General features: G+C 37.3%; 1 protein-coding gene across 4 annotated transcripts in view; it reads right to left on the reverse strand.

Annotated features, from left to right (window-relative positions):
• MAPK14 (mitogen-activated protein kinase 14) overlaps positions 1–12,157 on the reverse strand; it is a 70,524-nt gene that overhangs the window by 35,311 nt on the left and 23,056 nt on the right. For all 4 annotated transcript variants that reach the window (XM_079148688.1, XM_079148687.1, XM_079148690.1 and 1 more), the window contains exons 2-3: positions 9,248–9,377; positions 3,370–3,428 (exon numbers count right to left, since the gene is read on the reverse strand). In XM_079148688.1, the coding sequence (XP_079004814.1) occupies positions 3,370–3,428; positions 9,248–9,377 (189 nt within the window). The remainder of the gene's footprint in view (positions 1–3,369; positions 3,429–9,247; positions 9,378–12,157) is intronic.

Below are 12,157 nucleotides of genomic sequence, written 5' to 3' on the forward strand. Positions count from 1 at the left end.
CACCCATACAACCATACCATATAGCAGTCAAGAGCACTTGTTATTCTCATCTTTTAACTCTACATTTTCCAAACACTATCTTCGCCTGTTAGATTCAGTAGCTGCACATAGTTCCTAATGAACAAAACTCAATACCTACTGTTTCCTTCTCAAAGTTATAGTCTTATAAATGAAGTATGCAGGGTGCATCTTAACCTAGAAATTTAAAACTTGGTAAAAATTTGAATTGTATGATAAAAAGTGCTAACTGAAATATAAATATATTTCAAAATATGTGAAACACACATCTGAAAAGTAATTAGAGATTTGCTAATTAGTACAGAAAATTCATGTTCAAAATTACAGCCTGTGGTAAATCTGGCAGTGTGTAGAATTATTCTAACCTTCAGTGTATTTGGATGAGTGGGTTTTTGTTTGTTTTGTTTTAATGTGAATTTGAATGCTTTTAGAAAGTATAGATGTAGTTTACCACAGACTCCACCATTCACAGTTATATAACCCTGAGACTCATTAATGTTATTTGTCTGACCCTGAAGGTAGTTTAGTTTGCAAAGCCTGCAACTGTAGATAGAGTTGTTTAGTCTCTTACACAAACTCTAAAATGACTTTGGGGGACTAAGTGCCTAGATCAGTGGTAGAGCACCTGCCTAGCAGGTGTAAGGCCCTGGGTTTGATCCCCAGCTCCACCAAAAACAAAACAACAACAACGAAAACTGAACAAACAAAAAAATTCTAAAACAATTCTGGAAAACATTGAAATAACACAGTCTTGGACAAGCACTATTTTTTTTTTTTTCAGTGATACAAACATCGCAAAAGGTAAACGAGGCATTTCCTAACAGCAAGCTTTACTCATCATTCTATTTTCAGAGGCTTTCTAGGATCAGGAATCAACTGCCTCATTTTTAGTAAAAAATTTTACTCATTTTTTACTTTCGCAGGGGAGTTGATTGGGCCTAAACAGGCAAAGGGACTTGTCCAAGGTCATACAGCCAATTGGTAACTTAGACACAAATGTGTTCTGAATGTTCCACCCAATAGGTTCTGAGCCTGTTCCCACTGTCTGCTACATATTTTGCACTGTAGTTAATAACCAACAAGTAGTACTGAGATTTGCTTCCAAGAGATGAACATAGTGTTGTTTATAAAAAATAGTCAGAACCCAGCTAGAGTGAAGTGAAAAGAGCAGATGCCAACTCAGCAGTCATGGTACTTGTTGAATGAATGAATGACTATATAAATAAATACAACTTTAGTTTAGTGGCAGACTCATAGTTGGTAAGCCCGCATATGAAGAAGCCAAATGAGCTATAATCCAGTTCCAGAATGCCTAATTAAGCCAAAATTCAATATTTGCCCAAGCCAGCAGATCACTTTCTTTTTCTTTTTTTTGGTTAAATAAATACATCTTCATTAAACTTAAAATTTGGGATAAAGCTCAGACCTAACTCAAATGTTTTCCAAGGTAACTCATAAACATGTTGCTTTAGTACTTCATCCAGGTTAGGGAGAACATCAAAAAACATTCTTTTGCAACATTCTCTTTTCTAAGCACAGCCTGCAGCAGGGTTGAGACACACATGCCTCTGGGTAGCATCCAGTAATCTTTGGAAGCCTCCATATGGTGCCAAGCAGGACTGCAGGAAACATGGCTTATTATTCTTAATTACTGTCAATTTTTTCCTTTGCTTGTTTCTTAAACTTGCATCAACAGGGATCAAGGTTAATGTAGCTAAGAAGTCTTGTGAGTGGATCAAATTCTGCTCTGTCTTCTCCTTGGTTATACCATGTTCCAAGTAAATTCTAATGGTGGGGAAAATTTTTTTGCTACCTTTCCTCCTACTACCATTTCATTTTCTTCTTTTCTTTTTCCTTTCTTCCCCATAATTTCCATAAAAAGAACACATGAGTCAAACATATTCCCCAACTTGTTTTGTGGGAAAGGATCAAATGGTGTTTATACACAGACCAGGATGAGATTGAGGAGAAAATGGTAGGTTCTGCACTGGCAGCAATGGAAGTTTGGATACCAAATGATCCCCAAAGGCCCAGGTGTTAAAGGCTTGATCCTATTAGGAGACAGTAGAACCTTTAGGAGGTGGGGTCTAGTGGGAGGTTTTCAGGTCACCGGGGGCATGCCCTTGAAGGAAACTGTGGGACCCCAGCCCCTTCTTCTGCTTTCTAGCCATGGGATGAGCAGTTTTGCTCTGACAGGTACTCCCCACCACTGCCATCCAGAACCACCACCAGATACCTAAAAGCAATGGGTCCACCTGACTGTGAACTATAAATACTAAAACCATGAGCCAAAATAAATCTTTTCTCTTTCTAAGTTAATCAGACATTCTGTTTTAGTACAGAAAGCTATCATGAGTTAAGGAAAAGCAGTCATGATCTACAATTCTCTTTTCGCTTTTACAAGGATCACCCTTTCCACTTAGGAATGTCAAAATTTCAAAAGAAGTAAATGCATAACTCTGTATTGAAAGTGTTCAATCTCTCTTTGGGAACTGGGGAGAGGGGAGGTAGGTAAGTCAGATACTGGGGAGAACCACACTACCAGAGGATTTGCACATGCATGCAAATACCTGCTGGAAAATGTCTCACACTCATACATGAGATTAGTGACTCATGAACACCCCTTGACGAGCACCATGGGGTCAGGAGCCAATGGATGAATGCTCCCCATCTGAGGTACAATACGCATAGCTCTTAGATCTTGGCTGTTTCCAGTCTAGTTGCCCAAGTGGACCAAGTCACTAATGTATTCTTATAACACCTTTCTCTTCTTCCCTTTCATTTTACCTAGCCTTCCCCTAGTGGTTCCTCAAACTTCTAACCTCCATGTTCTAGGGGGTCCCAGGCTACAATAGAGATTGTCACAAAATTGGGAGAAGTCTTTCTCAACATGTAGGGTCTGTCCTTGTCCTGATGCAAAAATCTAATACCTCAAGAATTAGCATGTAGTTCTAGTATCATCTCCCCACGCAAATAAAATAAAAGAACAAAAAGCATATATAGAACTAGGCTCCATTACATTTCTTGAAGAGCACCTTTGAAAGTTAGGACAGGCACTTTGAGAAGAAAAGTCACAGTCAACACCCCCTCTACTCTCTTCTCCATGGAACTTTTGTAAGGACTCAACAGAAGTCCAAATGGGAAACAAAGTGCCTGAAATGATGGAAATACTAAAATGTGCCACACATAACATGCATCTTCTATATCTACCCCAAATTCCCAAAAGAGTTGGATAACAGGAATGAAGAATGTGTTGAAATCTCGTATAACAACTAAATGATTCGGGAATAGAAACAGGCTGCTAATCTTCATCCTCCAGCTGAGGAAGGCAAATGCAAAAGATGTACTCACACATCATTGAATTCCTCCAGAGATCTTGCAGGTGTAAACACATCCAACAAACCAATCACCTATTTAAAAGAAAATAAATATTGTATAGTAAATAAACATTGAACTTACTATAGTACCCATCAGGCCCAAATCATTTTACATTGAATGAATTCCAGATCCAGTCACCTAAATTGATAACATCACAGCATCATATGTACTTAATAACTCCAATTGACTGTCTATCCAAATGACGCTTTTGGTTTTTGTTAATATCATTTCTCATAATAGCCTATTTTGTCATTTAAATCTTGATTCTTTAAAATATGGTCACATAAGTCAATAGTTTCTCTGAAGGCAACAAGATTTAGGAGTCTTGCCTTATGTATATATTATGTCTAATGAACTAACAGAAAAAAAAAGTCATGCTCCTTCAGTTGTTATAGTATTTTGTTTTTTAAAACATCCCATAGAGGGTGAGGGCTGTAGCTCAGTGGCAGACTGCTTGCCTAGCATGTGTGAGGCACTGGGTTCCATCCTCATCACCACACAAAAATAATAAATGAATAAATAAAATAAAATAAAGATATAAAAAAAGATTTTTAAAAAATCCCACAGAAATGTAGCCTGCAAAACTGACATTTTTATCTCAGCATTATCTCACTATATTTTTATGTAATTCTAATAATATTAAGATGAATTTCTTAATTGTTATCAGATATTTAGATCAGATGATTTTAAAATGAAAAAAGGGGAGGGCTATCTTTATACAAGGATAAAGCAAAGAGCTATTTAAAACTCAGTAACACACATCTTTGAGAAGTTGTTAAGGTCATGGATTTATAATACTGATTTATCTACATACAGCACCCCCACTCTTACCGGTTCCCCTGAAAACCCAGACTACCCATCTCAACAAAATTAGACACTGAAAACAAGAAACACCATAATTCATTTGTAATATGCCTAGCCAGTTTTAAGGGTGTCTGGATATGAAATGAACAAAAGTTAACTAACCCTCATGAAAACCAAACCATCACTGTGGTCTCACTAGTATGTTGCTCTAAACAACTAAGTTAAACAAATACCTCCAAAAGTAAGACAAGTGTCATAAACACTGTCATAAAAAAAAAAAAAATTAAAATAAGAAATACTGTCATGAAAAAGAATAATTAGGATGCTATTCTACACATCCAAATATCAACTTTTAAAAGCAAATTCAATGATACAATCTGAACATGAAGGGGAAGGGGGGAGGAGGTCCTTGGAATCCAAGGATAGCTTTTTAAGTCCGTGCAAATTGTTCCAAAGGAAAGACAGAGCCACCATTCAGGTCCTTCACCATACAACTACATGCAAGAAAACCAAAACTGACTATAATGGTAAGCCATTATAATTATCCTTAACATTTTAAGATGTTTTCTTTGATTCTTCTGATGTGTATAAGTTAAATTGGGGTTTTACTGGGCATAAAGTTGTATTTCCTACCTTTCTATTTAACATAATGACTATTTTCATGTTTTTATTTTTAAATACCATTTGTATCACTGTATTTATCATTTCTATATACTACAGTTTAACCTTGACATTTGGTAAATGAATTGGTCTCTGAGCCCCATTTATCTCAAATTAAAGGCATGGGGCTTCATTGCTTATTTTCATAGTACTGCGGGGAAGATTACATAGGCAACGTTCTGAAGGCAACTAGGACAAGGGACTAAACAGCTGTGGTTCGCCTACAAACAGTGACCATAACCCATAGAATTTCATAAAACATTACAAAATGTAACACACATGAGCAAGCTTTTTGAAGCAGCTACTTCCAGTAACAGAATTTGAAACGTAAAGCTAAACTATTCAAATGATTTGCTGTAAGAAAGCGAAAGCTTTATATGATTTATGTGATTTAATTTCAAGATGTACACCTAACACTAACTTGGAAAAATGATTCAGAAAAGCAGACAAATAAATTAGGAAATGAAAATATTTAATATTTAATGTATTTAACACAGCAAACCAAAAATGACTGTGTGAAACTACCCATGTTACAGCAAAGCATTTTCTGTTTATTTGTTTGCTTTGTGGTGCTGGGGACTGAATCCAGGGCCTTGCAAATGGTAAGCATGTACTCTACCACTGACGTTAAAGCATTTTTAATTGTGTGTGTGTGTGTGTGTGTGTGTGTGTGTGTGTGTGAGCTTTTATAAAATACCTTTCTTCCATTAATCATATTTATGAAGAACAAATCACAAGGAAAATATTGCAAAACAAAGGTTTCCCAGCCTTAAAATACATCTGGAGAACATTTTAGGAATATTCCATATCTATTCATTTCTCACTTCTTAAATGGAAATTCCCTTTCAACTCATGTCATATTTTAGCCTAGTCCCTTAATCCTGCCATTATCTGATTTCAGTCACCTAAAAGTAACCTAGGAATGAAATTTAGAATGGACATTTGTAATACTTATGCAACATATATCTCTAATGAATATTCTACAATAATCCAAAAGATGACACATCGAAATAATATTTTTATTAAATTGGCACACACCCCAAAATAAACAAACTCTGCAAAGGCAATATTTAATGTCTTTTAAAATAACCATACCAAAACAACCACTTGGTTTATCATGATGAGGTCAAATCTAAGGCTCCCAATAAAACTTATGAAAGAATTCCCGTAATTATTTTTAATTTCAAGATGTACAGATTTCCAGGCGCTTAAGTTGGCAATCTTTGTAAGTAAAGCCCACACAGCAAAAGGATGCAGCTGGCAATCTGCTTCTAATCACCCCTTAGAGCAGGTGTTAATGAGGCAAGGTCGAAAGTGCAATCAAGAACGGGCCAGTCGACTTTGTTCGGAGGAACTCTCTCAGTCAGGTAGTCATCCCCTAGCTCTAGGCGCCCCCTTAAATAACTGTGTGGCTGTCACTCATTATCACTAATAGAGATGACTCAGGAGGAACTACCCCTGTGGGTCAGAGACATTAGTGTAAAAGATCACATGCATATTCTGCCCCTAAAAATTCTGTTACCCACACTTTTAAGCTACTGGGGCTGCTACCTTTGGAGGCCAAGCAGTTAGCTAAAAACTAGATGGTAACCCAACATAGTCATAAAAACAAAGAAAGGAAAAAAAAAGAAAAAAAGTAGAATGAAGAAGAGGAGGATGAAGAAGATTCCTTTGAAAATCCTCAATTAAATCTACTGGAAGACTTGGTTCTTCACTGTGTAAAACTACTTTTACATTGTTAAGTACCTAACACATGTTTATAGAATAGACTAAAAGGCAGACAATATTCTGCATGAGGTCAAAGTCTTCTGGCCTCTTCCCATTCTCCCTTCAAACGTGTGAAGAGAATAGAGAACTATGAGACATTCAACTCTGTGTCTTTTGTTCAAAAATACAAATCATTAATATCTAAGTTTAGATGACCCTCTACTGATGAACCTAAACATCTTAATATAGTAAGCAAGCTGTTTATTTTATATACATTAAAATCCTACAGCCCTCTTTTTAAGTCTTGTAGCCTTTCCTAAACTAGAATAATTGTATCCTATCATTCTGTGACCCCACACTTCTACAAGCATATTATAGCCCAACTATAACTAGCCCAAATATAACACATCTCAAATTACCTCATCACAGAAAATTAAAACATAAAAAACTAAAGATGGCCGTTTCTTATGATTACTAGAAAAACCAAAGCATGGATCTGATAACCCAAAATAATTTTTGTCCTAAACACTGGCTAAAATTGTTTATATAAAAAAGAAAAACAACAAAGTAGAGTACTGGTAATCTCCTAAACCAGATGTTCTTAAATTAGTATAGGCTACATCAGTGGGATACCACAGCCTCTAGAGGTACTTTGGGGTTCCATAAATGTTTAGCTTGCATTCCATTTTTGAAATATTCCTTAGACTTAAAAAGCTGTAACAATGCCTCTGTCACATTAATCAATGTGTAATGAAAAACAGCATACACTTTCAAATGTATTCTAAACCAAATGCAAACACATCAGTTAAGCTGCCAGGCCACTTTGATTTTATGCAGACCTAGGAATAAACTTTCCCCCTGCCAGCTTTTTCCACATATCTCAACTTCTTGTAAACATGTCACTGATTAAGAAGGCTGCAGCTCTGCACAAAACTGGCCCCACCCAGCGGTGCTGAGGGATGCACGCCAGGAGAGCTCTACCACTGAGCTATATGCATAGTTCTTTTTTTTATATTTGATTTTGAGCCAAGGTCTTGTTAAGTTGCCCAGGTTGGCCTCCAACTTGGGATATTCCTGCTGCAGCCTCCCAAGTCTCTAGGATCACAGGTGTGCACAACCCTGTACAGCTTTCTGTACTAAACTTTAAAAAAACAAAAAACAAAACAAAAAAAAACAAAAAACAGGTTTGCAAATAGCTGCTCATGAAAATTATGCTTAGGAATAGAGGTTATCTGTAGAAAAAGAATTTTCTTAATGGTATGCACTCAAAATAAACTATGGAATAAATAAAAAGCTGCAATGGTTATTTTTAACAGTATCCATAATCTAAACACAAATTTAAGTCTTCATGTTCTCAATTCAGAAAGAACTTGCATCCAGGAGACAAATATATACTAATAAAGTATTGCTTAACCTGAGGTTTTTTTTTTTTCTTACTATGGAAAAAAAGTTCAATCATTAAGAAATATTTTTAATTCACAGATTATGAATTCTTTTTGTACACAGTAACAACCAATAAGGCCAAATGACTCAATATTTCTCTGGCCATTGTTTCTACAATGTTACAAGTTTTATAGTACCTTTTATACAGCAGTCACAGAAATTCTTCTTGATTTTGAAAGTCAAAAAAAAAAATAAGTGTCATCAGTCAATACTTTTTCACTTTAATATTCCAATTATATCTACCCATTTGCCATATTATGATTTATAATCACTCCTTTGCAAAAGGGCAATGTTCTCAAATTACTGAGTTGGTAGAAAAGAAAAAGTTATATCTAATTTAAACAATTTTGTGACATTTATTAGAATAAAAGTCTCCTGAAGGTTAGAAAGAAAAATTATAATATTAAAGTACAGTACTGTCGTCCCTTGGTACTGTAGAGGACAACCACTGCCTCCCCTGTTACCAAGATCTGCAGATGCTCATGCCCCTTCTATAAAATGGCCTGGTGCAACCTGAGCATATTCTCCCATCTACTTTAAGATCGTCTTTAGATTACTTAAAATGCCTAAAGGAAATACCATATGAATAGTTGCTAATACTGTATTGTTTAGGCAATAATAACACAAAAGTCTGCATGGTTCATTAGAGTTGTAATCCAGAATCCATGAATACAGAGGGCAGAGCATACACATAAAATAGCCATCCTTAACAGGACTTTTAGTGAATCAAAGCACTGTATCTCAAATTTTTCTACTGAAATAATCCATGTCAACAGAAAATAGCCATGAACCCACACATTCTGATAACATAGCCTTAAGCAAACCACGTAAAGAGTAAAAAATTTCCTTTTTAATATTTTTTAAACATTCCTAAGAAATATGTATTGTACTTTATAACTCAAAACTTTAAAAACTGCTTTCCCTCTAAAAATCTTCCCCCCCGCCCAGTGCTGGGGAATGAACCCAGGGTCTTGTGCTTGCAAGGCAAGCACTCTACCAACTGAGTTATATCCCTGTCCCTAAAAATCTTTGAGTAAAACTATAACATCAGGAAGATGCACCATTTTTATTTCAAGACTTTGACTTGACAACCCAGTGGCCACTAATGCACAGTACCCAGAGAAGCATGAACCAAACTTCAGTGCACACCAATGTATTTCCATTCGCAGGAATTAAATCACAATTTTTCCAGTCTATTCCAAGAACAAATTGTATCTTCACTGAATGAATAACTTACATTTTCATGTTTCATATGTTTAAGTAACCGCAGCTCTCTGTAGGTCCTTTTGGCATGAATGATGGACTGAAATGGTCTGGACAGCTTCTTCACTGCCACACGTAACCCAGTTTTTGTGTCAAAAGCAGCACTAAAGGGGGAAAAAAAAAAAAAAAAAAAAAAGCCCCACTATTAAAAGTGCTCTAAAAATAACAGAATGAGACAAACATCATTACCCTATGTACACGTATGATTACACAAATGGTGCGACTCTACTTCGTGTACAACCAGAGAAATAACAGTTGTACCCCATTTGTGTACAATGAATCAAAATAAATAAATTTTTAAAAAGTGCTCTAAATACCATTTTTGAATATTTATTTCATTTCCAAATTAAATGGGTCTAAACAAAATACAAAGAGGGGAAAAAACTATGACCTATAATCTCACTATCCAAAGAAAGCTTCTATTATTTTTGGTGTTTCCTTCTAGACTTTTCTATGCATCTGAATCAGGGGTTGGCAAATTTTTTCAATAAAGGGCCAGAAGACAGTAGTATTTCAAATCTGTGCACCCTGAGTCTGTCATAATGACTCAAGGTGTGGTTGTAGCCAGAAAAAAGTCAGATAGTAAGCTAAAAACAAAACAAAACAACAACAACAACAACAACAAAAAAAACACTTCACAAAAACAGGGGGTCGACTGATTCAAATGAGCCAGCAAACTGATAATCACAGTATTGGACTCTCTGTCTTCTCTTCGTAGGCCTCACTGTTGCCTGCCACCATATGCTGAAGATCAGAGTAAAGGCTTTGGAAAACACTCTTGTCAGAAAAACGAGCTGGTTCTAGTATTTCTTGGGCACTTACAAAGTACTTGGTACTTTCTAGAGGCTGAGATACAGTAGGAAACAAGTCAGCAAATCCCTGCTCTGGGGAGAGAGGAGACCAGAACAATAAAATAATTTCAGACAGTGATGGATGTTGCAACAAGATGAAATGTTGATGGGATGAAGAGTGAAAAGAGTGACGGTAAGCCAGTGCAGTTACATTACTTTAACTAGGATGTCTGAGGAAGGACATTTGCACTCAACTGAACTGTAAAACAGCAGCAACCATGTAAAGATAGAAGGAAAATGAGCTTCAAGCAGAAGAAATAATGATAAATAATTGAGTCTTTACTACATAAAAGAAACTGTTCTGAGCCCTTTACATTATGTTCTTAAATTGGCTTTTTTAATCCCTCAACACCCCTATAAAATAAGTATTATCATTCCCTCACTCACAAATAAGGACATTGAAGCACAGAGAGGTTAAACGTCCTGCCCATGATCACAAAGCTAAAAAGTGGCAAAGCAGAGAGACTGAATCTAGAGCTCATGATATTAGCTGCCTTATAAGAGCAAGTGCAAAGAAACACATGGAAAAGAAACAAAGGCAGACAGAGCGTGGCAGCCTGCGTGAGCAGAGCTCCAAGGACCCGGGGAGAGCAGCAAGGAATGAAGTCAGAATGCAGGCAGAGGCTGGACCATGAAGGACAGCTACAACAAGGAATTGCAGGGGTATTTTAAGTATTTTTAGAAACTGGGCTAATTCCATCATTCCTCATGTACTGTTTATCTTGGTCTAATGGGGACCTAAGACTTTCTGGTCCTCTAGGATCACCAAATTCCACACCCAACTTTCTCTCACCACTCTGTAAGCACTCCAGCAGTTCCTCTCCTCTTACTCCCAAAACTTGCCTATACCCTCCACTCTTCAACTCCCAATTTGTGATACAGTCCTGTAAACCTTCAACCTCTTTTCTGAACTTTCCTCTGTCTCCTTGTGGGTTTTTTTTTTTTGGGTACTGGGGATCGAACCCAGGGCCTTACCAGCTGAGCTATCTCTCCAGCCCCCTTCCTCTGTCCCCTCGTGAGATAAGGCTGCACCTTGCAGACTCACCTTCTCATCATCCTCTGGAGAGAGGGCGCTCTCTCAGAGCCCAGCTTAGGTCAGGGCTGGCAGGAGGTGGGGGGGGGGGGGTTCTTTCTTGCCAACCAGTACCACTTCAAGATCACTACTTTCAATTTGTTTTCTAAAAGTCCCTGCTCACAACCCTGATAAACCAACCCTCTCTGCTGTTAGTATCTACTGACCTGGAATTTTCCACCATTCACCAAAAAAAGTTCCCATCTGAAAGTTTCTCTCCACCCCCAGCTTTTGTCATCACTCCTGGCAACTTCTACGTCCAGGTGGAGGGTGTATCCAATGTCCTGTTTCCTGACCTCTCTAGGAAACTCCACCTTATCCAGCAATCTCCAGGGTCACTCCCTCGGTCTCCCTCCCCACCAAAATGAGCCCTGCCTACAAAACTCTCTTCCCCTCACTTTTGGTTCACTTGTACCTTAACTAGGCAATTTGCTGACCTAGTCATCATTGCTTGTTTCCATCCTCTGGCCCTCTCCTGTCTTCATTTCCCTTCTTACTCAATGATGACAATCACTACCTTGTACCTCTCTGCCCCTACCCCCACGTACTTACCTGGATAAAGTCTAATCTTAAGTGACCTCAACCATTTAATTCCCCATGTTCAAATCCTCGGCACTAACTGTGATTGAATAAAAAAGAACAAAACACATAGATTGGCTGCATTTTAAATGTCTTAACTTCAAATTTAAATGACCTTAACTTCAAATAGGCTCTTGATAGTGCCACTCTTTTCAAGTAAGTTCATTTCCCTACTCCAAAGTGATCATTTGACAACTTCTCTCGCAAACCTCCAACTTAATCACTTCCCTAGGGGTGCCCTTACCTTCCCTGGAAAAACAAAAAACATCAAAGGAGAGTTCTATCTGCCTATCACCAAATCTATAAACATAATGGCACTTGGACCAATTCTCTCAATCTTGCCTCTTGCTGGAATGAAGGAGTCATGCCCTCCTTAATCAAA

Source organism: Sciurus vulgaris (genome assembly GCF_902686455.1).
Source record: "Sciurus vulgaris genome assembly, chromosome: 7".
NCBI classification, from domain to species: domain Eukaryota; kingdom Metazoa; phylum Chordata; class Mammalia; order Rodentia; family Sciuridae; genus Sciurus; species Sciurus vulgaris.